Source organism: Dipodomys merriami, unplaced genomic scaffold (assembly GCF_024711535.1).
Source record: "Dipodomys merriami isolate MVZ:Mamm:240054 unplaced genomic scaffold, mDipMer1.0.p SCAF_45, whole genome shotgun sequence".
Lineage (NCBI taxonomy): Eukaryota > Metazoa > Chordata > Mammalia > Rodentia > Heteromyidae > Dipodomys > Dipodomys merriami.
The window spans coordinates 11,705,622-11,733,107 of NW_027206013.1; the positions used below are offsets into that span (position 1 = coordinate 11,705,622).

At 54.5% G+C, this 27,486-nt stretch overlaps 1 protein-coding gene across 8 annotated transcripts; it reads left to right on the forward strand.

Moving 5' to 3' along the window:
- The first annotated feature begins 289 nt into the window (after positions 1-289).
- LOC138808468 (RNA-binding protein Musashi homolog 1-like) lies at positions 290-26,995 on the forward strand. Of its 8 annotated transcripts, none has more exons than XM_069994727.1 (15): positions 290-370; positions 2,229-2,269; positions 2,892-2,973; positions 3,087-3,171; positions 6,491-6,532; positions 8,120-8,212; positions 12,243-12,291; positions 13,697-13,779; positions 14,133-14,250; positions 17,027-17,107; positions 18,705-18,761; positions 22,849-22,917; positions 23,396-23,583; positions 23,915-23,978; positions 25,203-26,995. In XM_069994727.1, exons 2-14 carry the CDS (start codon positions 2,233-2,235, stop codon positions 23,954-23,956), a joined length of 1,026 nt encoding a protein of 341 aa, XP_069850828.1. In that variant the 5' UTR covers positions 290-370; positions 2,229-2,232; the 3' UTR covers positions 23,957-23,978; positions 25,203-26,995. The 8 variants fall into 8 exon arrangements, with proteins under 8 accessions (XP_069850828.1, XP_069850827.1, XP_069850829.1 ...); XM_069994726.1 differs by having other exon boundaries at positions 303-378; XM_069994728.1 differs by having other exon boundaries at positions 303-378; positions 23,429-23,583.
- The last annotated feature ends 491 nt before the right edge of the window (positions 26,996-27,486 follow it).

The window sequence follows — 27,486 nt, forward strand, 5'->3', positions numbered from 1 at the left end:
ACCTTCATCTGTGTTTCTCCCAGGACACACATCTCTCTCACACACACACACATCTGGGAGGGAATGCCCTGGGTGGGATGCTCCCCGCCCCCACCCCTGGGGATGCTGAGGAAGTGTGGAATAGAGTAGGAGGACACAAACAAGAAAAAGCTAGTTGGTTGTGTGTTGTGCTCAGAGGGCGGCAGGATGAGCCTGCTGAGCATCTCCGCCAGGTCCCCAAGGAGACCATTATGGAGAGTCTCTCACGTTCTCCTACGTGTGCTGGTTGGGGGTCTGGGGGTGGGGAGGGATGGGAAGTGTGCTACCAGGCGGAGGGTGGTCTCCAGACCTGGAGCCGGACGGTCATCGAAGGTGGCTGAACACTGGACAGGTGTGAAGGTGCGTCGTGTGTCTGGTTATCTGGCTGGGCTGAGGGAAGGAGTGGGAGGTGAGGGAGGGGCGGGGTGGCACTGACACCAGCCCCCTCCCCCAGCAGGTACAGGGGTAGGGGGTCAGTAGTAACTGTCTCAGACCCCCAGCTTTCACCCTCTCTTGGCTGGATTTCAACCAGGGATCTTTGAGGTCTTCAGGCTCGGACACAGAGAGAGGCAAGGTGGCCTCCGCCCCTTTGAACATCCTTTCTCAGAATCATTCTTTCCTGGCTGACCTGAGCCGGTTTGAGGTGTTAGGGGAGATGGCTTTGGGTAAGGATCTCAGTGAACCCAGAAGTTAGGGGGTGGGGCGGGGCTGTGGGAGAGATGAAGAGAGAAGTTTGTCTTCTTGGGGAAGTGGTCTCAGGATGAGATCGACCCGGGGACGTAACTGAGCACGCAGTGGGGAGGGAGCTCGGCTTCTCCCAACGCGGTTCCACCGAGCTAGAACTCTGCTCTGGGGGTGGGGTGGGGTGCGGCGATCCGGAGGGGAAGGGTCCCAGTGGGGGGGGGGGGGACACCGGGCTCCCCAGCTGGAAGCGGGGAGGAGGGTCTGCAGGGCCCCGCCTTCCTCCCCAGCTTCCTCGGCCCGGGTGGGGAGCGGGCGGCGGTGCCTGGGACCCGGAGTCGGAATGGGGCAGGCAGCGCGAAGCAGGCGGAGCTGCACACACGGAGTTGGGGACGCCCCCCCCCAAAGTGGAGACCAAGGCTCGGGACGGGGGGGGGGTTCTTTTTCTCAATGGACTGTAGAGGGACCACGAGTGTGGAAAGATAGGTTGTGGGGGAGTTCGGAGGACAGCCGAGGCATGGGGGGACTAAGCGACTCCTACCGGGGTGCTGCCGCTGTCGGACGCGAGGCGCTGAGAGGGCTCCCCCAAACCGGATACCAGAGCCGCCGGAGAGGGACCCTAAATCAGGCTCAGAAGAAAACTGGGGGTGGGGGGTGCTCCCAAGGCGGCCTCGGGTTCTGACAGGGGGGAGGGAGGAGGGACTGTCACCAGTTGGAATGGGTGGGGGTTGGGGCGCACCGGGGCGACCTCCAACCTGACCCCAAGCAGATTGTGGGGAGGTCCCGTCCATGCTGGCTAGTGGGGACCTGAGAGAGAGAGGGGGCTAGGAGGGGTGGGGGGGTCCCGATCCCCGGAACCGAGCTACCTTGAAGGCACGGGGCAGCGCTTCATCCCGGGAGGGCGTTCCCGCGGCCCGGCCCCCGCGCCGGTGTGGGTGGGGGCGCGCGGCCGCGCCCCGACCCCGGCCCGCACCAGGGGGGGGTCTCGAGGGGGGAGGGACCCGCGATCACGGCGGGAGGGGGGTCCCGGCGCTGCCGCCTCCGCGGGCGCCCGGGCGCGCGGGTGAGCGCGGGGCTTTATGCGCGCAGGGCGGCGGGGGGAGGAGCCGGCAGGTCGGCCCCCGGCGGGCCCTCCCCTCGGCCGTCCCCGCCCGCCCGCCCGCCCGAGCGGGGTCGGGGGAGGGGGCAGCATGGCCTGTCCGTCCGGCCCCCTTCGCCGCGCTCCTCATCTGCCCCGCGCCGAGCGCCGCCGCCGCCGCCGCCGCCGCCGCTCCGCTGCCCGCGCCGCCCGCGGCTCCCGATGGAGACTGACGCGCCCCAGCCCGGCCTCGCCTCCCCGGACTCGCCGCACGACCCCTGGTACTGCCCGGCCCGGCCCGGCCCGGCCTGCCCGGCCCGCGCCCGCCCCAGCCCCGCCAACATGGCCGATCCGGGTCGGGCCGGGCCTCCCCGGGGCCCGGGCCCGCGCCCCCCTGCGCCCGGGCGCCCGGCGCTCACGCGGGCCCTTTGTGTCTCTCCTCTCCCCGCAGCAAGATGTTCATCGGGGGACTCAGTTGGCAGACCACGCAGGGTGAGCCAGCCCGGGAGCGCCTGCCGGCCCCGCCGGGCGCCCCGGAGCCCCCCCACCCCACCCCCAAGCCTGAGCCCGGGCCCCGGGCACCCCGGCCCGGCCCTCCGCCCCCGCTGACCCCGGGCGCCCTCGTGCCCGGGGGACCCCGGGGGCGCAGGGAGATCGCAGAGCGCGCACGGCCCAGCGGGCGAAGGGGAGCAGCAGGAAGGGGTTCGGGGGGGGCGTCGTGGGGGTGGGCTTGGCCCCCGGGACCCGCCGGCGGGAGCGCCAACTCCGCTCGCACCTGCGGCTCAAACTTTTGTAAGGCGGCTCCCGGGGCGGCGGGAACCCGGCCGGAGCGGTGTCCCCCCCACCCCCTTTACACCCTCCAGCCCCATTCGGGCCCTTGGTCTCCCGGGGGGGGGGGAGCCCGGTGGGCTCGGGGAGGCGCCCGGGGAGCCCAGCGCGTGCAGGGTGGCGGCGGAGGGGGCAGTGTGGAGCGCGCGGGCAGCTTGGCGCGGGGGCGGCCGGGCCGCGCCGGGGTCACCGGGGGCAAAGGACAAGGGGAGAGGGAAAGGGGGGGGCAGGGGAAGGAGGGCGCAGGGGCCGGGGCCGGTCCGAAGGCGGGGTGTGTGGTTTACAGAAGGGCTGCGCGAATACTTCGGCCAGTTCGGGGAGGTGAAGGAGTGTCTGGTGATGCGGGACCCCCTGACCAAGAGATCCAGGTGAGCCCTTCACCCCCTGCTCCTGCGCCCTCCCGCCTCGCCCGCCTCGGCCCCCCCCTCTCCACCACCGCCACTCGCAACCATCTGCCTCTCTCTCCCTAACGCGGGCGCAGGGGTTTCGGCTTCGTCACTTTCATGGACCAGGCGGGGGTGGATAAAGTACTGGCGCAATCGCGGCACGAGCTCGACTCCAAAACAGTGAGTGGCCTTGGGGGGGGGGGGAAGGGGGGTTCCTTAGAGAGAAAGAAAAGGGAGAGAGAGAGAGAGAAGGCTGCGGAGAGGGAGATGATCCTGATTCCCCCCACCCCCATGGCCCCTGAGGGGACAGTTGAATAAGAAGGCTGCCATGCTCTGAAACTTTTTCACTTGAGTTGGGGGGGAGGTGTGTTGCAGAAGAAGGAAGAAAGATTCCCAGGCCGGGGGTGAGCTGTGACCGCCTCCTCCCCCTCCCAGCACCCACCCACCCTCCCCGCAGTATGGGTGAGGGCATAAGCCAGCTAGCACCTCTGGCCTTCTAAAGTACTAATCTTGGTGCCTCGCAGTGTGGGGTGGGGCCGCCTGCCTCCCCTAACCCCAAGTGAGTGAGTCAGGGCTAGAGTGACCCCGCCGGGTGACTTCTCTGAACTTCTAACTAGTATGTGGCTCTTGCTGACGCCCCCCCACCCCTTTCCATTCCAGACCAATGGCAAAGCATCAGTGAGTCTCTCTGCCTCCTTTGCTCCCTTCCTCCCTCCCTCAGCCCCTGACTTTGGTCAATGAGCTTCTTGCTTTGTGTAGAAGACCCGACCCTGCTTCACTCACTCTCGCAGGAGTTTTATGAGAAGGGAGCTAGATGGTTTGAAGGGGTGCAGAAGGGGAGGTGGAGTGGGGGGAACCTTCTGAAGACTAGACCTTAGGAGAAACTCTTTGCCATTCAAACTCCTGGAACATTTTGCTCCTGCCCCACTGTTCCCCAGTGTCTTGGACCCTGCAGGGGGCGCTGGTGGAGGCCAGTTCTAGGGGGAGAAGGCAAAGGGGTGTATGGGGGGGAATCAAGTGATGGGGGTGTCTGTCTGCGAGGGGAGGCCTGGGACAGAGTGAGCTCCTGTCTCCACACACCCCTTCTTTCCCCTGGCCTGGGCCTCCCTTGCTTAGGTCAATCACTGGCTCCTGTTTACCTGCAACAATGGCTGGTTGTGCCCAAGAATTTGTTCAATTACCGCCTGTCCCGAGCGCCTGTTATCTCTGCCCAGTGGCTCCCACTTCTGCTTACAGTAATGAGCAAATGAGGCCAGGCCTCGACTTTGCCCGCTCTGAAAGGATCTTCTTGGCGCAGCCCGAGTGACCCAGGCTGGGAAGGGAGAGACAGTGGCCTATTGTTTTTTGGTGATTATCTGCCATCAAGCTGCCTGTTCTCCTACCATCCCCTGTCCTCAGAATGCACTGATGGCTCCTGCCGAACTCAGGAAGCCTGAGTTTAGGAGCTGGGGCCTGGAAGGGGGGGAGTGAAAGATTGATAAGGACAAGAGAGAGCAGGAGGAAGGATGGGGAGATGGGTATCCTTAGGATACCAGGACTGGCTAAGGGCAAGGGCTTTGTCTGTGTTTGGCATCTTTGGGTTGGAGAAGGGGGTGGGAGGGAGATTTGCTGTGGGGAGTCTATTTTGGGTTCTGACTTCCACCTTTTATTTACTTGTTGGGTTTTATTTATGTTGCCAGCTGTGAGTCAGAGTGGGCGGTGGGGAGTGTCCACGGCTGGCTACAGGTGAGTCAGGGGGAATGTGGCTTGGATACCATCTCCCTATTGGGGCCTGTGCAGAGGGACCGTCTGAAGTACATAGGTGTCTGAGGACGCTGCATCTGGGAGAAACAGACTGAAAATGTCCATAAAAGTGTGAAATCAAAACTTCCGACAGGGACCATAGGCATCTTGGATTTTTTTTTCTTTCCTTTAGCCCAGGGGGCTTTTGCTGGAGGAGGCATTGCCCTGGGCATGGATTTGGGAGGTACTGTCTTTATGGGAAGATTGCAGTAGGAAACTGGCAGAGGGCTCCTTCCCGGTCTGTGCCATTTTGAACAGAAGGAACTTTGGGAAAAGACACATCTTCCTTGTGATTGGCTACTCAACTTCTGAATGATGTGCATTCCTATGAGTGACAAGAAACTGTCTAGAATGACCCTGCCTTTAGGTCTTGTGTTGGTCACAATGTCTCATGCCCTGTCTCTTGCTGTTTGTCAGTTTCGCTGGAGTACCCAGGTCCAAGTGCATCTTGATTTTTCCCTCTGGTTGTTCCCAGCCAAGGGCAAAGGTGGCCTCCTGGTAATAGCTCTTTTGTTTGTGAAATGAAGGGCAGTTCACAAAGGGCTGCTTTCACCTGTGTGTGTGTGTGTGTGTGTGTGTGTGTGTGTGTGTGTGTGTGTGTGTGTACTGGGGCTTGAACTCAGGGCCTTATGCTCTCAATTGGCTTTTTCCACTCAAGGCCTAGTGCTCTACCAACTTGAGCTACACCTCTATTTCTGACTTTTTGGTGGTTAATTGGAGCTAAGAGTTTCACAGACTTTTCTGCCCAGGCTGGCTTCAAACCAAGATCCTCAGATCTCAGCCTCCTGAGGAGTTAGGATGACAGGTGCCTAGCTCCTCACCTATGTTATCTTATTTAAGGCCTCACAGCTGTCCCTGGGGAGAATGGCAGTGATTGTCCCCACTTTGCAGATGTGGGTACTGAGGCTGGGGGGGGGGTGAATGAAGTTACTAAGATCACAGACTTGGCAAGCAGCCCAAAGTTACTAAAGTCCAAGTCCTATGCCCTTTCATGTCATCAAAGACTTGAGGCACCCTGCCTCGCCCCAAGCCTGGCTTCATTATCGGGAGCTGTTTGCTTACCGCTTCTAGGAGGGTTGCTAGAGGCTGGAAGGATTGAGGAAACAGAACTAAGTCTATTCCTGGTAGTTCTGAACTCTCATCTTGTAGCTCTCTCTCTTTCTCTCTCTCTCTCTCTCTCTCTCTCTCTCTCTCTTTCTCTCTCTCTCTCTCCCAGGCAAAGTATATTTCCATTTGCAAGGCTTCTAAAGTCAGAGTTGAATGCCTTCCCTAGACAGATAGCTGTGTGAAGTCATTTAACCAAGGGAGGCTCTTGATGACCTGATACTTGAAGGAAAAAGATTTGGCTTACATCATTTCTGGTTCTTACTGTGAGTTAGACACCATGTCAAGTGCTTTGAATGTATTATCTCTGGTAATCCGCAAATGACCTTTTGAGGTGGGTATTATTCATTCGTCTATTTTGCAGGTAAGCTTGACTCTCAGGCTCGGAGAGGTTAGATCAACTTGCCCCAGGTCTCACAGCTGGGATGTGCTATAAGTGGGATTTGAACATAGTACCTTGTTTAACCACTGTGCTTTCCTGCCTGAGGCTGTTGTTGGTTCCTGTGCCTTCTGGGTTCCAGAATGAGAGAGGTGCTCAGAATGGAAAGCTGTAGGATGAGGACCAGAAGAAATGTGATAACGAAGACTTGTAAACGTCCCCCTTGTCTTTCAGATTGACCCCAAGGTGGCCTTTCCTCGGAGAGCACAGCCTAAGGTATGTGTTGCATCTGAGATTTGGGAATCACCTCGGGCGACTCTGGACATTTTTTCCCAGCATCACCTTCAGTGGCAGATGCTTCTGGATCTTGCGTGTGGAGTGTTTCTAGAATAGGCTGGGGTAGGAAGAGGGAGTGTCCCTGGCCCTGTGCGTGTGAACATCTGTGCTCTGGGGTAGACTGCAAGGGGGAGAGGGGGCGCTGAATGTGTGGGACCTCATGGGTCTTTCTGTATTTGAAGTTAGTACAGTCTGGGGCCCTGAGTCTTAATTCTGACCTCATAGATCACAGTCTTTATGCCTAGAGCTTCTGGGGGTCAAAAATAGGACAGGATTGCCCCCTGAAGCTGGGTTAGATTTTGACCAGGAGCCTACTCTGATGCCCCCTCCCACTTCCTGTCACCTCCTCCCTCTCCTGGGAGGTGTGCTGGGCTTGCAGAGGGGGAAGGTAACCAAGAAGCTGGTCACCTGTTATCCTTTGACTTAGGTTATCTGTGTCTGCTCCCTTTCTCTGGTGTTCCTGAGGAGAAGGGGCAGTGTAGACGGAAAGTGGATTTCTGAGCAGTTGAATGACGTAGCACTCCAAACTTGTGCTACAGGGCAGGTACCACAGATTCCAGGCCTATGGCAACTAGCCAGATCTTTCTTTCTTTCCTTTTTAATGCATTGCCTCTCTGGGACAGAAAGAAAAGCCAATTACAGGCCAGGGAGTCAGGATCCCCGGGTTTGTGGACATTATCACATGGTCTTCCCCAGGAAATGTCAGTTTCCCCCTTTGTAAAGGGGTGGTGAGAATGAGAGGGCTTGGAGATTTGGAGCCACTGGACTCCATCAAGGCCTCCGGGGTCCTGACAAGATGAAGGGACAGGAACAGTTTTAGGAGACAGGAAAGGGACATCTCTGGAAGGGGTCCAGCAGAGAGCCTGAAAGCAATTACCGAGCAGGTATCCGAAGGAAGCCGTACCAGGGAGCACATGGTCGGAATTGGGTTAATTCCATTAAGCAGTTTGGTGACAGAAGGTGCTTTAGTGTTAGGATGGGGTTGGGAATTGCTGTGGATTAGCCATGCGCTCCTGGGGTAATTAGGACCATGTGTTCTTCCTAAAACAGGACTGGGGCCACGGGGCTGCCAGAGGTTGGGTGGGGAGGAGGAGGCTGATGGGGAAAATGTCGGAGTTAAGTTCAGGGACACCCCCTCCTTTCCCCATGGCCTTGGCATCTCCCAGGAGGGCGGGTGGGGCTTTGGAGGTAGGCTGTGGATCTGGGTCATTAGTCCACCCCCCCTTCCCTTGTAGATGAGGACTTAAGGGAGGTTATTTTCCAGGCCCAGACCCCAGAGGGGGAGGGGGGAGAGGGGGCAAGAAGGAGGCCTGAGTGAGGACTCGTGTGCCACGGTGTGGGGTACACAGCTGCCTGTGTTCCAAGCGGGAGCTTGGCGGGGGAGGGGGTTCCCTTCTGAGAGGCTGGGGTCACAGAGAGCTTGTCAGCTGGCATCCTGGCGGGGGTGGGAGGGAGGCGCGAGCCCCTGCTGGTGGCGGTGGGCCACAGGACTCAGATGCCCACTCTCGCCTTCCCTGCCTTTAACAGATGGTGACTCGGACGAAGAAGATCTTTGTTGGGGGCCTCTCGGTGAACACCACGGTGGAAGATGTGAAGCAATATTTTGAGCAGTTTGGGAAGGTGGGTCTTTGCGGAGGGAGGGGACATGCTTGCTGGGATTGTGAACATGCTGGGGAGTACAGTAGCAAGGAGGGGACTGGAGCCAGGCTACCTCCCTCCAACCCCCACCCCGCCATCCTACCAAAGGTGAAAGAGGCACTAGGTATATTCTGTGGGTTGAGATCAGGCCAGGCCACTGTTCAGGCTCCTGGCCCATCTGTGGGCCTCTGACTGGACATCCCCAGGGGAAGGATGCCACACAGTAGTGTTCTTTTGTTGTCCTTCCCCGGTCTTTTTCTCCTGCTTATCTTCATTCTCCCAGGGGAGGACATGCTCCTGTAGCCAGTTCAATCTAGTCACCACCCCCACCACCCCCACTTTGGTCTCCTGAGAGTTTGCACCTGTCCAGGCCACGGGCAGCTGTACCTCCCCACCACCCCTTCCTAGTGGTGGATGATAAGGAGACAATAAATATGATTTTCCCGGGCTGGGAATGTGGCTTAGTGGTAGAGTGCTTGCCTAGCATGCATGAAGCATTGGGCTCAACTCCTCGGTACCACATACACAGAAAAAGCCAGGAGTTATGCTGTGGGCTCAAGTAGTAGCCTTGAGCACGAAGAAGCTCAGGAACAGTGTGCAGGCCTTGAGTTCAAGCCCCAGAATGGCAAAATAAATAAATAAACAATATGACTTCCCCATTGCACCCAGTACCCTGTGTGCACAGATGGAGAGACTTGCAAAGCAGGATCTGGGAAGGTTGATAACCCCCCCCCTTGTCCCCTAGCTTATGGGTGGGAAGTGAAGAAAACACCCCAGATTCTGATCTTGTCCAGAGGATTGGCTCTGAACTGTGAGGTGCATGGATCTTTTAACTTCTGGGTCAGTGAAGAGGTAGAGTATGAAAAGGTTAGGAGGCGTGGCACTGGCCGGACAATCAGGTGTCCTCAGACCAGGTGAGCAGTGTGAACGTCAAAGTCCTCTAGGGAGATGGCAAAGAGCCATCCGAATGTCAAGGTTAAAGGAGGTGGAGGCTCCATTTTCCCATGGAGGCATTTCAGGTTTCCCAGTAGGCCAAGGCTGGAAAAAGGTCTGGGGAAATGGGCGGCTGTTTGGGGCCAAGAGGCCTATGGACTCAGATCACTTCCATGGGGACCTGGCACCCCCTGACTTGGTCAGGTCGGGCCTGGGCCCCAGAGACACACGGACACATACACACGGACACACACACACACACACGGACACACACACACACACACACACACACACACACGGAGAGACCGAGAGAGACAGAGAGAAGGGCGCTCCTGGGAAGCAGCAGGCCCGGGCTGGGCTCCGGCGGGGTGTCTTTGTGTCTGAGCGCCGAGCATTAGAGCTCACACTAATCTGATCCAGCAGCTGTGATTGGAGGCCGCCTGCCCCCGGGGCCGGCGTTGCCACGGCAACCGGGCCCCAGGAGAAGCCGTCAGCGGCCGCGTCTTTTGTTCGGGCCTAAATCGGCGTTGGCATGTGAAACCGGCCCGGGGAGGCCAGGGGGAGCCGGAGAATAGGCTGCCAGGGAGCGAGGGGGACAGCCGGGAATGCCAAGGGCCCCGCGGCAGGGGGCCACCCACCACCTCCCTCCCTGGCCCGGATCGAGGGGCCCCTGCCGCCGCCGGGGTTGGGGAGGTGGGGGGGTGGGGGGGAAACAATGGTCAGCCGCCATGGCTGCCACTCAGGCTTAGTGGTCGCCGAACTTGGCGGCTCCCACTGGTCAGCAGGCCTCGGTCGCCTCCCCTCCCCCCTGCATGAGCCCCCCTGCCCTTGGGTTCCCATGGAGACCAAAGCTTATTAAGGACACTGGGCTGAGAGCCCTCCCTCCTCTCAGCTGGCCCCAGGAGGATGGGGGGGGGGTGAGGGTGGAGGGGGGACACCGATGGAGGTACCCTGGATCCCTGCCATTTTCCTTCCTCTCTGCCCTGGCTTCAACCCCAGTACCACCCGTTACCACCCCAATGGGGTGTAGGCCCAGATCTGTCCAGCCAAGGCCCCAGTTGGAGGATGTTAAAAGATCCAGGTACATACTGAGTTTGGAAGATTGCATAGAAAGAGGGGAGGTTTAAAAAAAAAAAAAAAAAGAGGGCCGGAAAGACTGGATTTGGCCTCCATCAGTTTGTGGGTCGGGCAAGAACTCAAAAGCTGTGGGATTAGGGATAAAGGTGTGGCTGTTGCTTCTGTTCATTCCCTTGCGTCCATTCAAGAAATAATTAATGGAGCCCAAGGTGCTCCATCGAGCAGTGACCACAGATCTTCTCACAGAACCTTGAAGCCATTCAGCCCTCTAAGCTTTGCCAGCCTCCTCCATGTGATTGTGGGCCAAGTCCCTCCACGTATAAAAGAAAAAACAGCAGCTGTTAGTTATTAAGCATTCACTAAATCCCAGGTACTTTTTAAAGAGTGTTGCGTGCACTATCTCATTTAACACCTTGCTAGGAGATAGTTGCTGTTCATACCCATTTCACAGATGAAGAATCCAAGTCTTGGAGACCTAAAGCTACTTGCCTTGCCTCAGGTCACCTAACCTGCCAGTGTACAACCAGGATTCCAACTCAGGCCTGCTCTACTGAAAAACCTGAGCTTTGATCAAAAGCCGCCTCTGTGTCTGTTTTCCAGGGGGTTTAAACAGATAGGCAGAAGCCTGAAGTGCTGGGGTGGGGGTGAAGGTGGTGCTGTGCTGTAGGGCCCAGGGCTGGAAGTTCCTTGGGGCAGGGGAAAGGGGGCCATCATTTCCCTCTAAGATGCTCCTGGGATCTGGCTTGATGCTAAAGGCGAGCTGGAGGAGCATTGTAGCTCAGGGTCAGCACCGTCCACTTTTAACAGGGTACAGGAAGGTCGGTCTGGAGATGGGAGGAAGGGAAGCCAGGGATAGACTGTGCCCACAGTCTGAGGAGTTGACCTTTGGTGAATCAGACAAAAAGGCCAGAAGGGCTAGTGGTTCACTCCTGTCATCCTAACTGCTCGAGAAGCTAGGTGAGATCTGAGGATCGAGATTCAAAGGCAGCCTGGAAAGGAAGGTTTCTGAGACTTAGCTCCAGTTCACCACCAAAAAGCTGGAGGCCAAGCTATGGCGTAAGTGGTTGAGCATGAGCCTTGAGCAAAAAGTTAAAAGTCACCCAGATCCCGAGTTGAAGCCCTAGTGTTGGCACAACAAAAGAAAAGAAAAAAAGAGGCAAGAAGTGCTGGAGGAAGTAGCAAGGAGCTATGACTGGCATTTAAGAGAGGGAAACTGTAGATCTTCCCTCGTCCCTTCCCCACCCCACCCCCCAAGTCAGTGGAAGGCAGGCAGCCCAGGCACTGAGCTCTACTTGCTTTAATTACAGCCTCTAGCGAAAGGAAACCTCAATTAGAGAAAAGATCTGTACCAGGAGAGGGGAGTTGAGTCTGACTGCTGTCCTGTTGGCCTTGCCTTTTTGCATTTCATAATCTTGCTCCCCGTATTTCCTTCTCTTTAACATCCATTCCTTCTTGGTTTGGTTCAGGATGGGCTGTGTGACCTTGGGCAGGCAATGGCACCTCTCTGTGCCATTTTTTTTTTTTAATGTACACCATGGGGGATTTTTTTCCCTACAAGGAAAGTGCAGATCATGGGGACAAAGTAGCCGGCACATATTGGGAGCTGAAGAATGATGGACTGCGAATGTTGAGTCAGGGTACTGAGGGGAAACTTGTCCACTGAACCGAGAGCGGATATAGAAGGCCCTGGTGGCTCACACCTGTAATCCTAGCTACTCACAAGGCCTAGATCTGCAGATCATGGTTCAAAGCCAGCCCGGACAGGAAAGTCCGTGAGAGTCTTATCTCCAATAAACCACCAGAAAGCCAGAAATGGCTCTGTGGTTCAAGCGGTAGAGTGCTCGCCTTGAGCTGAAGAGTTCAGGGACAGCGCCCAGGCCCAGAGTTCAAGCCCCACGACTGATTAAAAAAAAATAATAATAAAGAAGGCTGGTGTGGGCCGGGAGCGGGTTGTGGGGGCTCTGGTGTCTGGTGGATCCCCCACGGCAGGGCTGTATTTCAGGTGGACGATGCCATGCTGATGTTTGACAAAACCACCAACCGGCACCGAGGTGAGTGTGCCCCCTCCCCCTTCTGCAGGCTGGGCCAGGGGGCCTGTGGTCAGCCAGGGGGGCAGGTCACAGCTGCCCTTTCATCTTTGCCTCCTGACATTCTATCCCCAAGGATCTGCATCCTCTCCAGGGCCTGGCCTTACAGAAGGCTTTTGTCCCGCCATTTCCTGTGCTAGAAACTTGCCCAATTACAGACACTGAGAGGAGCAGGGGACTGCCTCCCCCCTCCTCATCGGAACCCTCCACCACCCACCGCTGCCCCCCACCCCCCTTCCCTGGGCCAAGTCTGCCTCTGCTGGTGGTTTACCTTGTGGCTGGTAACTAGAGCTGAGGCCAGGCTGCCCCAGGGCTGGGCTGACTCCACTGTCCCAGGCACTTTGCTCTGCGGCTGCCCCCTACCCTAGGCCAAGCTCAGTCCCCTAGCCACTTTGGCCCTGAACCTGTGGTCATCTGGATCTTGGGAGTACTCGGGTCTGGTTGTTTATCTCCCAAGGGCCTTCCCTTCTGAGAAATCCATCCAGATGCTGGTGATACTCTGGAAGAGGCTAGGCTGTTCCTTCAATGGCTGTTTCTTCTTTGGGCCTTTGTGGGGAGTGGCTATGGGCTACATATATGTATATGTATATATGTGTGTCTGTATATCTGAGCACAAGGATATATTTGGGTGCTCTTTTTTTTGAAAAGCACTGAAGGAAAGAAAAGGCATGCTAAATTACAGCCTTCCTGAATTCCCCTACCCCTGTTCCTATGGGTTTTACATTTTCAGGTTCAAGGAATTTTGGATCAAAAAAAAAAAAAAAAAAAAAATTGAAAGGGCTGAGGATATAGTTCATTGGTAGAGTCTTTGCCTAGCATGTGCAAGACCCTGGCCTGTGTTCTTGGAAATTACACCCGTACTAAGCCGACATTTCTCCTCAACCATACAGCATGACAACTATTTGCCTAGTATTTACATGGGTTTTAAGTAATGGAAGTCATCTAGAAATGGTTTAAAGTATACAGGCTGGGTGTGTATAGGGGGTACATGCAAATACTATCATATTTAATCCAAGGGACGAGGGCACAGTATAGATTTGGTATCTCTGAGGGTCCTGGAATTTGTCCCCCTCTGCTCCTGAGGGACTACTAGGTTCTTGTGGCATCTTGGCCGCTTTCTAACTTGCTGTGTGACTCTGAGCAAGTTCCTTCACTCTGCTGAGCCTTGTTTTGCTCATCTGTAATTTGGGACCTGAAACCCTGTGTCAGCTGGTAGTTGAGAGGCTCCTAGGCTGTGGCTAGAGCCTTTCATTAAATCTCAGACACTTGCCCACAAACGAGGAGCTGTGGTATCTGTATGGCCTGGGGCTAGGTGTTGACCATCAACCTGCTTCTGACCCTACCCTTGCCCCTTGTCCCACCTCTCCAGGGTTCGGATTTGTCACGTTTGAGAGTGAGGACATCGTGGAGAAAGTGTGTGAAATCCACTTCCATGAAATCAACAACAAAATGGTGAGCTGAGGTTAGAGGGAGGCTGGGGTGCTGAAAGAGTGAGTAGGACTCCAGAGGCCTGGAGGAGGGCTGCTCACCGCGAGCTGGGCGGACACCTGTTCCCCTGACACCATATGATGCTGTCACACCATGGTTAAGTGGATCTCCCCATGAGTCTCAGTTTGGGGAATCTGTAAAATGGGACTCACTCAGTTCAGTGCGAATGCTTGTTCCATGGAACTGGTGTCTGCAAAACCTTTTGCATACATAACGAATGCTCCATAAATGTGAAGAATGAGGCCCAGTGTGGGATGGGGGGAGGGGGACAGTGACCCTAGCCCTAAGAAGGGACTGACTGTCAGGTCTCATTGCAGGTGGAATGTAAGAAAGCTCAGCCAAAGGAGGTAATGTCTCCCACGGGCTCAGCCAGGGGAAGGTCTCGAGTCATGCCCTATGGAATGGACGCCTTCATGCTGGGTATCGGCATGCTGGGTACGTTGCTAGGCCTGCATCTGCGGCTTCTTCATGCCCGGAACTGCTCCCCAGGCTACCAGGGGGGTGCGTGGGTGTCACATCTCTGTGGTTTGCCCTCCTGTGTGAGTCATTGGGCAGGAGTGGAGGCAAGGCATCTCATTGGGTCTGGCAGACCTGCCCTAAGGTGGGGTGGTTTGGTTGTCAAGTTCTGCCCCCTTGTGGCAGCTGGGAAAATAGTCCAGCTGCCCCATATTGATTGGTCCATCTATCCAATCTCTTATCCATCCATCTATCCATCCATCCATCTGTCCATCCAGTAAATAGATATTGAGCTGGGCACTGTGTCATGGATCTCAACAGTGCCTTTCCTAAGATTTAAAAGTCTTTTAGAAAAGACACCTAAGTAAGAAGGTAAATAGATTTAGGTTGGAGTATATGATACCAAAGGAGTATGGCCACAGAAGTTGCACTAAGACTTAGAGAAACTGGAAAATAAATTACATTTGTGCAGAGTAGACTCTTCAGGTTGAGGCAAAGCCAGTTATGGGCAAGGAGGGAAGAAAAGAAAACTGTTCCAGACAGAGGGGAAAGCATTTACACAAAGGCCGTTGGAAAAGCAGAAAGAAAATTCCTCCTTTTTGTCATTCAGATAATTTTTAGGTGGGGGGGGCTGTGACTGTGGCGGGGGAGGGGGTGTGCGTGCATGCACCAGTACTGGAGATTGAACTTGGCTTTGCCCAATTGCTGGGCTCAGTTATTCACAGCTGGTGCTCTACCACTTAAGCCATGCCTCTAGTCTGTCATTTTGCTGGTTAATTGGAAGCCTTCAAAACTTCTCTGCCTAGGCTATCTTTGAAGGGAGATCTTCCCAGGTCTCAGCCCCCTGCATAGGTAGGATTATAAGTGTAAGCCACCAGCACACAGCTTAGGGGGTGGCTTTGGAGGGACAGGACCTGTCCTCATGGGACTGTCCTTCAAGCAAGAGAGGAGTGAGTGGGCATTGTCCCCACAGAGTGCTTGCGGGGTATGGGAGACTTAAGGAGGTACCTAAAGAAAACTCTATAGGGGCTGGGAATGTGGCTTAGTGGTCAAGTGCTTGCCTAGCATGCATGAAGCCCTGGGTTCGATTCCTCAGTACCATACAAATAGAAACAACTGGAAGTGGTGCTGTGGCTCAAGTGATAGAATGCTAGCCTTGATCAAAATCAGTTCAGGGACAGTGCCCAGGACTGGCAAAAGAAAAAACAAAAGGAAAGAAAGAAAGAAAGCTCTGTGGAAGGGCTGGGAAGGTGGCTCAGTGGTAGAGTGCTTGCCTCGCATGCATGAGGCCCTGGGTTCGATTCCACAGCACCACATAAGCATGAAAAGCCAGAAATGGCGCTGTGGCTCATGTAGTAGAGTGTTAACCTTGAGTTGAAGAGCAGAGGGACAGTGCCCAGGCCCAGAGTTCAGGCCCCAGGACTGACCAAAAAAAAAAAAAAATGCTCTGTGGAAGTTAGAAAGGCTCCCAAGATGAAGCTGGGGTCCTATTGCTCACACCTGTAATCCTAGCTACTCAGGAGGCTGAGATCGGAGGATCGTGGTTCAAAGCCAGCCTGGGCAGGAAAGTCCATGAGACTGTTATCTCCAATAAACTACTAGAAAACCGGAAGTGGCTTTGTGGCTTAAGGAGTAGAGCGCTCGCCTTGAGCTGAAGAATGTAGGGATAGTGCACAAGCCCAGAGTTCAAGCCACACGACCAATAAAAAAGGAAGGAAGGAAGGAAGGAATTGGGAGGAAAGGAGAATAGAGGGAAGGATGGAAGGGAAGGAAAAGATGCAAAGAAGAGGAAGAAAGGGCTAGGAATGTCGCTTAGTGGTAGTCTTTGCCTAGCATGCATGAAGGCCTGGGTTTGATTCCTAGTGCCACATAAACAGAAAAAGCCAGAAGTGGCGCTGTGGCTGAAGTGGTAGAACCATAGCCTTGAGCAAAAAAGAAAGCTCCGGGAAGTGTCCAGGCGCTGAGTTCAAGTCCCAAGACTGGCAAGAAGAGGAGGAGGAGGAGGAGGAGGACCCTATGCTAAATAGATTTGTGGTTGAGAGCCTCAGGGCTAGTCAGACCTGAATTCAACTCCCAATTCCACCAACATTACTAATTATAGGATTTTTTTTTTCCCTTGAGAAAGACAGAAAGTTGGCATTTATGGAAACCATGAGTTATTCTTGAACAAAGACCTCAGTGCTGTGTAAGGGGCGGGGAGACAGATGAGGGAGGGGGAATGAGAAGACCTCATTCACTTAATGAGGTCTCATTCACTTAATCACTGGGTGGGACTTGGAGCTGAGGCACCTGAACAGCAGGTGCAAAGGCCCAGAGGTAGAAATGAGTTTGGCAAATTTGAGAAGCCCCCAAAGAAAGCCCTGTGGCTGGAGCCCAGGGAAAGAGAGACTCAGTATATAGTTGATAAAGGCAGGAGGAGGGTGAGGACTGGAGCACAGAGGAGTTTGGTCCAGGTGTTGGATTGTTCTCAGCCAGTTTCCAAGTCTATAAACCAAGGCTTCCAATAGTACCTAGCTGTGACTGTGCTTAAGAGGTTTAATGAGATAACCAAAGTGTACTCTGGGTTTATCATGGGGGTTGACGTGCACCAGGTATTTGGAAAGCAGGCCTGGGGGTTTTCCATGATATCACTGCGGGAGGGAGGAATTTATGTGGCTCAGATCCACAGCCACGGTCCCAGGGAGGGGTGGGAGGAGGGGTGGGAGGAGGGGTAACGGATCTGACAGATCTGACACTGCCCCTTTGCTCCTGTCAGGTTACCCCGGTTTTCAAGCCACAACCTACGCCAGCCGGAGTTACACAGGCCTTGCCCCTGGCTATACCTACCAGTTCCCCGGTAAGTCCTCCTTGTTGTCACCCCGCCACCAGCATGTCCCTCATTTTCTCAGGCAATTTGCAGATGGGGTCTGGGGTGCATGACTTGGGGTGGGGGTGGGGTGTCTGCCTGCTGGAGGCTTGGAAGGAAGGGCGTGTCTGCAGAAGGAGGGCTTTTCCCATTCTCCATCACTCCCTCCACGGCGCTGTGTGGCACTGTCATCTCTCAGGCTGTTTGTCCTCTGTCTGCGTCCTGCTTTTCTGTCCTCATGGGTCCAGAGGTATCATTCTCACCCAGGGAGGGTACCCAGCTTGCAGTGGGTGGGGGTCCCTAAGAGCCAGAGTGGGCCCTACCTTCCCTGTCACACCTACAGTGGCCAGGGTGCTGTGCTGAGTCCTTGCAAGATCCCAAAGCACTCTGGAGATACCAAATCCACCCTCATTTGTAATTGGACATGAAGCCAACACTAGAGTGTGAATAAGGTCCTGTGATTATCCAGTGTTGTTTTCTTTCAAGCATAAAATATCAAACAATTATAAGACTCTCATTTACTTATAATGCTGAGCCAAAATAGCCAGGCTGTAGCCAGGCACCAGTGGCCAGCTGCTCAGGAGGCTGAGATCTGAAGATTGTGATTTAAAGCCAACCCCAGCAGACTTAATCACCAGAAAGCTGAGGCTCAGGTGGTAAAGTGCCAGCCTTGCAGGGAAAAAGCTGCGGTCAGGGCCCAGAGCCTGAGATTTAGCCTCAGTGCCAGCACCAAAACAAAACAAAAAGCAGGCTGGGTGCATGGTTCAAGTGGTAGAGCCCCTGCCTTCCAAAACTGAGGCCCTGAGTTCCAACACTAGTATTATAACAAATTAATTAATTAATTAATAGCTGGGCACCGGTGGCTCATGCCTGTAATCCTAGCTACTAAGAAGGCTGAGATCTGAGGATCACGGTTCAAAGCCAGCCTGGGCAAGAACATCCATGAGACTCTTTATCTCCAAAATCACTAGAAAACCAGAAGTGGCGCTGTGGCTCAAGTGGTAAAGCGCTGGCCTTGAGCTGAAGGGCTCAGGGACAGCACCCAGGCCCAGACCCCCCCAAAATTTTTAATTAATTAATAAAATAATAATAAAAAAGAGAATGAAATAAAAACCAGATGCCAGTGGCTCACATCTATAATCCTAGCTACTCAGGAGGCTGATATCTTGAGGATCGCAGTTCGAAGCCAGCCCAGGCAGGAAAGGCCATGAGACTCCTTATCTCCAATTAACCACTAGCTAACTGGAAGTGGTGCTGTGGCTCAAAGTGGTAGAGTGCTAGGCTTGAGCAAAAGGGGCTCAGGGATAGTGCCCAGGCCCCTGAGTTCAAGCCTCACGACTGACCCAAAAAGCAAAAACCAAAAAGCGCCCAGAATTGTGGCACCACCACTGATTGCCCTGGGCCCACGATGTAGGTGGTGACTGCCTGCTCTGACTCTCCATCTGTCCTCTCTCTGTCCCCTGCCCCCCACCTGCCTGCTGGGGCCTGTGCTCACCCACCCCCTCCCTCAGTACCCCGTGGTTGCCCCCTGGGCCACGCCCGAGAGGCTCCCCTACCTCCTCCTAAGCTGTTTTCCGTTTCATTTTAGAATTCCGTGTAGAGCGGACCCCACTCCCGAGCGCCCCAGTCCTCCCCGAGCTTACAGGTCAGTTGCTCGGGACCCTCCCGGGGAGAGCTCAGTGGGACCCTTTCCTCCTGCCCACCAGCCCCTTGGCTGTGGGGCCACAGCGGACTGGGCCCCGGGCACTGACCAGTCTCTGTAGCTCCATGGCCCTTCAGAGTGAGGCACTGAGCCAAGCCAAGCAAATGGAGGTAAAGTCACTCATTCATCCATTTGCAAATATTGATCTAGCACCTTCCAGGCGCCAGGCACCACAGAGGCTCTGGGATCCAACAGTGAACAGGTCAGGATCGCAAAAGCAGAGCAGAGTGGGCCTGGGGGATGGGGGGCACGGGGGGGGGGTGGAAAGTGGCCCCATGCAAGCCAGGATGCATGCGTGTACTTGGCGCCGTGGCCCTGCTGAGGGGTGTGGACTCAGAACTCTGGGTCTCTCGTTCCCAGACAAGCCACAATCCCAGCTTCTGTTTTTGTAGGTTTTTTTTTTTTCTTCTTCGTTTTTTTTTCTTCCACTCAGTTTTAAATATTGGCAACAAATTCCAAATTACCAAGACCCTATGATAGGCTTGTCAATGTATGCCATGGATTGTTGAATTGCTGAAGCAGCCTTTGGGGGCCCCCATTTGTGACTTCTGGAAAAGTGGGGTAAAGGTGGTTGGCCAGTGGGAGCCCACTGGGGCTAGCTGAGGAGTGGGTGAGTTGGGCCGGGCTGGGGAGCTGGGTGCACACAATGTAGGGTGTCCTGGCTTTCTGTCCAGCCTGCTTCTTCCCACCCCACCCGGGCTCCTCTCTGAGACCTGACCGTGTATGGAAGATATTGAGCGTGGATACTGCTTTTTAGATGAGACCTTCCTTCCAAGGGGTGCTCAGGGGTCCCCCAAAGTGAGAGAGGGAACAGATAAACATGGGGCGAAAGGGACAGAAGGAAGAAACCGACTACCGTGAGCTGAGTTGCATTTAACCTGGAACCTGGATGGGGAGGGAGACTTTTTGATTGTGTAAAGAAGTCTGTGCTAGGGGCTGGGAAGGTGGCTCAGTGGTAGAGTGCTTGCCTTGCATGCCTGAGGTCCTGGGTTCGATTCCTCAGCACCACATAAGCAAAAAGAAAGAAAAAAAAAAGCCAGGAGTGGAGCTGTGGCTCAAGTGGTAGAGTGCTAGCCTTGAGCTGAAGAGCTGAGGGACAGCACCCAGGCCCAGAGTTCAGGCCCCATGACTGGACCCAAAAAAAAAGTCTGTGCTAGCTGGGCGCTGGTGGCTCACACCTGTAATCCTATCTACTAAGGAGGCCGAGATCTGAGGATCAAGGTTCAAAGCCAGCCCAGGCAAGAAAGTCTGCAAGACTCTTATCTCCAATAAACCACTCAGAAAACCGGAAGTAGCACTGTAGCTCAAGTGGTAGCACTAGCCTTGAGCTGAAAAGCTGAGGGACAGCGCCCAGGCCCAGAGTTCAAGCCCCATAACCGATTTAAAAAAAAGTCTGCGCTAGGGGGTTGGAGGTGTGGCTCAGTTGATAGAGCATTAGTCAATAAGCAAAAGCAAAGCAGCAGGTGCTGAGCTCAAGTCCCAGTCTTAGACCTAACAACAAAAAAAAAGTCTGTTTCTAGAGCCAGACACTGGTGGCTCAGGCCTGTAATCCTAGCTATGGAGGAGGCCAAGATCTGAGAATTATGCTTCAAAGACAGCCCGAGCAGGAGAGTCTGTGAGACTCTACACTTCTATTACCAACCAAAAAAAACCAGAAGTGGGGCTATGGCTCAAGTGATAGAGTGCTAGCCTTGAGCAAAAGAAGCTCAGGGATAGTGCCCAGGCCCTGAGTTCAAACCCCAGGACTGGCAAAAATAAATAAATAAATAAATATTTTTTAAAGGCTGTGCTAGCCAGCTGTCACTGGCTTATACCTATAATCTTAGCTACTCAGGAAGCTGAGATCCGAGGATTGTAGTTGGAAGCTAGCCCGGGCAAGAAAGTCCATGAAACTCTTGTCTACAATTAACCAGCAAAAGCCAGATATGGAGCTGTAGCTCAAGTGGTAGAGCTCCAGCTTTGAGTGAGAAATCTCAAGGATAGTGTCCATGTCCAAGCCCTGAATTTAAGCCCCAGTACTAGCATACAAAAAAAGAAAAGAAGGAAGGAAGGAAGGAAGGAGGGAAGAAAGGACGGACTGTGTTAAGGATCTACTATGTAACACACTACCATCAGGCCCTTGGGGCAGGGAAAGACAGCTTTCATGGAACGTACTGCCTAGAGAGAGAAACAAATATTTATCACTAAAAGAAGTAACTCTTTACTCGGTGATAAGCACTCCCTAACACTGGTTCCTCTTTGAGTTTGCGCTGTGGAAATGGGCCAGAAAAGGAGACCTCAGTGCCCAGCCCCTGTCCCTGCCAGCTCAGCCATTCTTGGGCATCTGGCATCTAAACTTTTCTCTTGCCTGAGAGAAAAGGAGAGTTGGGCTGGGCACCATGGCTCACACCTGTAATCCTAGCTATTTCAAGAGGCTGAGATCTGGGGCTGGGAAGGTGGCTCAGTGGTAGAGCGCTTGCCTTGCATGCATGAGGCCCTGGGTTCAATTCCTCAGCACCACATAAGCAGAAAAAGCAGAAAGTGGTGCTCTGGCTCAAGTGAGCTGAAGAGCTGAGGGGCAGCATCCAGGCCCATAGTTCAGACCCCATGAAATCTGTGGATCAGGGTTTAAAGCTAGCCCAGGCAGGAAAGTCCATGAGACTCTTATCTCCAATTAGCCACCAAAAAGAAGTACAGCTGTGGCTCAAGCGATAGATGCAAGCCTCGAACAAAAAAAGCTCAGGGACAGCACCCAGGCCCTAAGTTCAAGCCCGGGACTGGCACATACACCAAATTGGGGGAAGGAGGGCGGGTAGGAGAATTGGCTGTTTTCTTCCTCCTCCTGAGTTCAGTACATATTTATTGTGCCAGGGTTGGGTCTGGTCCTGGGACACAATAAGTCAGATAAGGGGGCTGATATTCTAAAAGAAAAAAGAAATTAAAGGGGGGGGGGTAAAACAAACCAGTAAGTAAGAGATTTCAAAAGGTGAGAAAGTCAGAAGGTCTCCCCCCACCCCTAGGACTGGCTCAGAGCCTGTATTCTGGGAGCGCTTCTCAGAGGAGGTAATGTCTAAGAAGGAGCCAGCTGTCTGAGTATCTTGGGAAAGACCCCTCCCGGATGTAGGAACCATGAAGTTCTGCATTTGAATCCTCCCCCCCCCCCCGCCTCCCCCCTGCACACACAGCCTGATGGCTTTGCTGAGGATCTAAAGGAGCCTTGTCTGGGTCACTTAAACAGCTCCAAGTGGTGATGGTTGAGATGAGAGCTTGGTATCCCACAGACTTACCAAGTGCAAACCCTGAAGTCTTCAGCCCCAGGAAGCCACTCACCGGCTCCAGCCAACACAATAGTGAAACAGAGCTCCTGGCTGGGCGTGGGTGTATATTCCTATAGTCCTAGCATTCAGCAGGAGGAGGATTGTCAGTTGGAGGCAGCCTCCACTACATGGTGACACCCTGTCTCAAACAAAACAAAAGCAAATGGAAAGCAAATCCCTTCTGCTCCTTCAGCAGACATGAACCCCCATGGTTGGACCCAGAGCGAGGCTCTGTGGAAGAGGTTGGAGGTGGACAGAGGGCAGAGCAAGGCCCCTGACTGGAGAGGCTGATGGAAAGGGGGACTGAAGGGGCTGGGGGAGGGGGTGGCCATATCTGGCTGGCTCTGAGGGGTGCTGGGGTGGGGAAGAGGAGCCTCATCTTAGCCTGACCCATGGGACATTCTGGAGCCCCAGGACACATCCCTGCGCTGAGACCAGGGACAAGCTCTCCCAGCCCTTCCAGGTCCAGGACTTAGAGAGAAGAGAGAAGTATAGCCAACAATCCCTCCATGAGTGTTGGAGTATGTTCTTGAGTCTAGGGGAGAAATTGAGGCTGAGATACTTGCTGGGACCTTCCCCCCTCCCTTTTTTCCCATCCATAGAGTGAGGTCACAAGATGGTGGTCCAAAGGTGACCCCTTGGGTGCAGAGTCAGGCGGGAGATGATGATGATCATGCCCAGATGGCAGAGGCCTCCTCCAGCCACGCTGAGTGTGCCCACGCCTTGTCTTTCAGCCATTCCTCTCACTGCTTACGGACCAATGGCAGCCGCCGCCGCAGCAGCAGCTGTGGTTCGAGGGACAGGTGAGGCCTCCTGGGAAGGGAATGCAGGGGACAGAGGAAGCCCAGAGGAGGGAGGAGGGACTACCGACGATGCCCCTCCCGCCCCTGTCAACAAGGCTCATGTAATCCCTCAGTATTAACTGAGCATCTACTCACTGCTGGGCACGGTGCCATTCCTGATGAGCCAGACAGGAGTTACACACACAGGGGGTCTGCCTTCCAGATCTTACAGACTGGGGCAGGGAGGGGGACATCACAGTTCAAATGGCCATAATTCTGAAGGGTAGCCTGCTGCTCAGAAAGCAGAGGAGCTCCGGGCTGGGGCCTCTAGAAAAGGCCAAAGAGGAGGAGAAGGAAAAGTGTTCTCGGGGGAAGGAACTGCATGTGCAAAGCGTTGGGAACCAAGTTAGCATGGAAGAGCCCAGGTCGGGGCGGGGAGGGGGGCAGGAAGGGGCAGAGGACCTTCAAGGCTATCACTGTCTTCTTTCTGGGTTGTCAGGCTCTCACCCCTGGACGATGGCTCCTCCTCCAGGTTCGACTCCCAGCCGCACAGGGGGCTTCCTGGGAACCACCAGTCCCGGCCCCATGGCTGAGCTCTATGGGGCGGCCAACCAGGATTCAGGGGTCAGCAGTTACATCAGCGCCGCCAGCCCTGCTCCCAGCACTGGCTTCGGCCACAGTCTTGGGGTGAGTGGCCAGGTTTAGTGATCTCAGATCCCAAAGGTGAGGGGCAGCAGGAAGCCTCTTCTGTCCAAAGTAGGAGGAGGCAGATGGAGACAGGAAGTGTCACTTCCCAGTGGCTCCCATTGGGGTGGCGGGTGCTTACTCATCACCTGCTCCATCTCTGACCGCACGGAGGCCAGCTCAGGGATCCCCTGGGAGGTGGTGATGTGTCGATCTGCAGTGGGGGGGGGGGTACTGTGGGCAGGGTGAAGGGCCTGTGCCCCATCTGCCCCACAGAGCAGGAGACCTCAGACTGTTTCCAGGATTCAAAGAGTCTCATTTTCCCCCCCTCTAGGGTCCCTTGATTGCCACAGCCTTCACCAATGGGTACCACTGAAGCAGGGGACAGGTGGCAGGAGGTGAGAAGGGGGATTGTGGGCATAAATCAAACAAACAGGGGATTGGGAAGGTGGCTCAGTGGTAGAGCGCTTGCTTGCATGCATGAAGCCCTGGGTTTGATTCCTCAGTACCACGTAAGCAGAAAAATCCGGAAGTGGTGTTGTGAGTCAAGTGGTAGAGCGCTAGCCTTGAGCACAGAGAGGTCAGGGACAGTGCCCAGCCCCTGAGTTCAAGGCCCAATCAAGTAAACAAATAAGCATTCCTATGGGAGGAGGGAGCTGTTGGAAATGAAGGGTTCAGGGATGTCCCTGAGAAGGTGACATTTGGCTGGTCTTGGTGGTCATGCCTATAATCTTAGCATTCTGGAAATTGAGACAGGAAGATTGTGAGTTTGAGGCCAACCTGGACTACACTGTGAGATCGTCTCCACTCCTACACACACACACACACACACACACACACACACACACACACACACACACACACACACAAGAAGCCCGGTGCCAGTGGTGCCAGTGGCTCACACCTATAATCCTAGCTACTCAGGAGGAGATCTGAGGATCGCAGTTCAAAGCCACCCTGGGCAGGAAAGTCCGTGAGACTCTTATCTCCACTAAACCACTAGAAGACCGGAAGTGGCGCTGTGGCTCAAGCGGTAGAGGGCTCGCCTTGAGTGGAAGAGTGCAGAGACAGCGCCCAAGCTCAGAGTTCAAGCCCTACGACTGACCAAAAAAAAAAAAGAGGAAAGAAAAAGGAAAGAGTAGGCACTGGTGGCTCCCACCTACAATCCCTGCTACTCAGGAGCTGAGATCTGGGAATTGGGGTTCAGAGCCAGCTCTGGCAGCAAACAAAGTCCGTGAGACTCTATCTCTAATTATCAGAAAATCCCAAGTGGCACTTTCGTTCAACGTGGTAGAGTGGGGGCTGGGAAGGTGGCTAAGTGGTAGAGCACTTGCCTTGCATGCATGAGGCCCTGGGTTCGATTCCCCAGCACCACATAAGCAAAAAGAAAAAAAGCCCGAAGTGGCGCTGTGGCTCAAGTGGTAGAACGCTAGCCTTGAGCTAGCTATATACATATATATATTATATATATGTATATATAGAGAGAGACTAAGCAAGAGAGAAAGGGTGGGGGGAGGGAGAGTCTGCAAACAAAGCTCTTTTGGGAAGGGAACTCTGAGAGGTCTTAAGAGAGGGAGAAGTTGGGGGGTTCATGTCCCCATAACTGCACCCCTGTCTTCCAGCACCCCAGCCTGCAGCTGACTGAGGACCAGAGCGAGCCAGCCAGGGGGCGGGACACCTCAGCCACAGCCACCCTGCTCCCACGCGCGACTCCACCGCTACTGCCTGCCCCCTCCTCCCCCGCCAGCCCCTGCCCTGCTGCCCCAACATCTGACTCCCCTACTAACTTCCTTTTTTCTGCCTTTTCCCCCTGTCCCCTACCTGCCCCTCTCCCTACCTGCTTTTATTTATTTTGGATTAGCCGGTTGGTCCCAGACCCCTGGATGACCCCCTCACCCCAACTTCTCTTTCCCCTCTAGGACCTTCCCCGCCCCCCAGTTCCCACTCCTTGTCCCCAAGGCTTTTGTATTTGTGCATAGTAGACTGAGCGGAGGGAGCCTGCTACAGGCCACAGCCTCAAGCCCTGGTTTTTAATTCTGATATTTTTTTCCCCTCCTTTGCTCTTTACTTTGTTTTTGTTTTTCTTTTTGTTGTTGTTGTTTTTGTTTTTGTTTTTTTAAGAAACCGTTTTTAAAACTATTTCTAGGTTTGTGAATGTGAAGCCCCAGGCCACAGGGGGCAAGGGGCCAGGTACCCCCCCCACACACACACACACTGGCTGAGAACCAAGTGTGTCTGTGGGTGTGGACACCTGGCCGGCTCCCTCCAGCCCTGGAGGGGAGGGCAGGGCTGTGGGTAGGCCAGGCCGAGCCCCTGGAACAGCCCTGTGTCCTGTATCATATGTAAATACTGTGAGGTGAAGCGCCTACCCCTCTCTTTAAGACCCCTGGGGGGGGGTAAGGAGGGAGGCATAGCCTGATTCCGCTGGGCAAAGTCTCCCCCTGTCCCCCTGTTTCTGCCCCCTCCTCAGTCACCGTTACTGTAAGCTTACAGGCCTCAGCTCTGGCCAGTCCTCTCTCCCAAGGTCTTGGGTCTCTCCCCCACTCCCACCCCCGGATGAGGGAAGAGATGGGCTTACCCAGAGCCACCCCCTGGAAAGGAATTGACTCTCCAAAGGTCTTCCCTGTCATCCCCTCCTCATCCCCCCCCCCCGTTGCCTAGATTGGACCTGCTCCTCCTCCATTTCTGCTCTGAACCCCCCCCTTCCCTCGGGTAGAGGGTGGGGGGCATTTTGGTATGGAGCAGATGCCAAGGGAAACGCAAAGGGCTTCTCAGGGAACCTCCGCATTGTCTCACTGAAGTAGCCCACCAGAATTGTCCTGTGCCAGAGCCCCTTGGCAGTTCCTTACCCCACAGCGGGCTCCAAAGGAAAAAGACAGAGAGGCTCCAGGTAGAAAGCCAAAGCCACACCTGGCTGAGGCCCACCTATGATTGCCCCCTTCTGTGTCCCGGGCCTGAGCTTTCTCCCCCTCCCTCAGCCCCATCCCCCTTTGGAGAGAGCTCATTGTGAGGTGCTCAGCCCCAAGAACTCAAAGCAATAATCTTTGTTACTGAAAAACGATGCGCGGCTGTTTGTGTTTGGGTTTTTTTTTTTAATTGTTTCCTAATAAAAGAGAAGCTGCATTTTATTGATTTTTATTTTATTTTATTTTTGTTTTCTACACATTTGAGCTGAGTCCTAAGAGATTTAGCTTTCCATTCCTGGATCCTCTCATCCAAAGGGCCCAAACCATGGGTCTGTCTTCTGAATTGTTTGTTTGTTGTTTTTTTTTTTTTTTAAAAAAGATGTTACATGGTGTTTCAAAGCCAGCAAGATACCATCCCACCCCTCCAGTGTCTCTTCTCTCCACATCTGTAACTTCTTTTTCCAGGTTTTATTTTGTTTTAAATTCCTAATAAATTATTTGAAAACGGTGCTAAGTCTGTGAGTGTCTTGGGTCTCATCTATCCTGGCCGGGGTGACCTGGGGCACACTTCATTTTCCTGGTAGAGGTGTGGCACAACTCCATCACCTCCTCCATCTTCTTGGGGTCATGGATGGTCCAGAAAATGAAAATGAAAAAAAGTTCTCAAGGGCTGGGAAGGTGGCTCAGTGGTAGAGCACTTGCCTTGCATGCATGAGGCCCTGGGTTCGATTCCCCAGCACCACATAAGCAAAAAGAAAAAAAGCCTGAAGTGGCGCTGTGGCTCAAGTGGTAGAGCGCTAGCCTTGAGCTGAAGAGCTGAGGGACAGCGCCCAGGCCCAGAGTTCAGGCCCCACGACCGGACCCAAAAAAAAGAAAAGAAAAGAAAAAAAAAGTTCTCGGGACCATAGCTCAACCATTGGCTAGGTGCAGTGACAGACACATGCCTGTCATCCAGAGAGACACGGGGATGGCAGATAGGAGGATTGCAGTCTAGGCCAGC

What these genes read in the sequence shown, in the direction of transcription:
- LOC138808468 (XM_069994734.1), top strand. Translation starts at nt 2,000, where the DNA reads ATGGAGACTGACGCGCCCCAGCCCGGCCTCGCCTCCCCGGACTCGCCG. An exon ending in AACCACCAACCGGCACCGAG is followed by an intron (nt 12,292 to 13,696) that starts GTGAGTGTGCCC and finishes CCACCTCTCCAG; the next exon opens with GGTTCGGATTTGTCACGTTT. An exon ending in ATGAAATCAACAACAAAATG is followed by an intron (nt 13,780 to 14,132) that starts GTGAGCTGAGGT and finishes GTCTCATTGCAG; the next exon opens with GTGGAATGTAAGAAAGCTCA.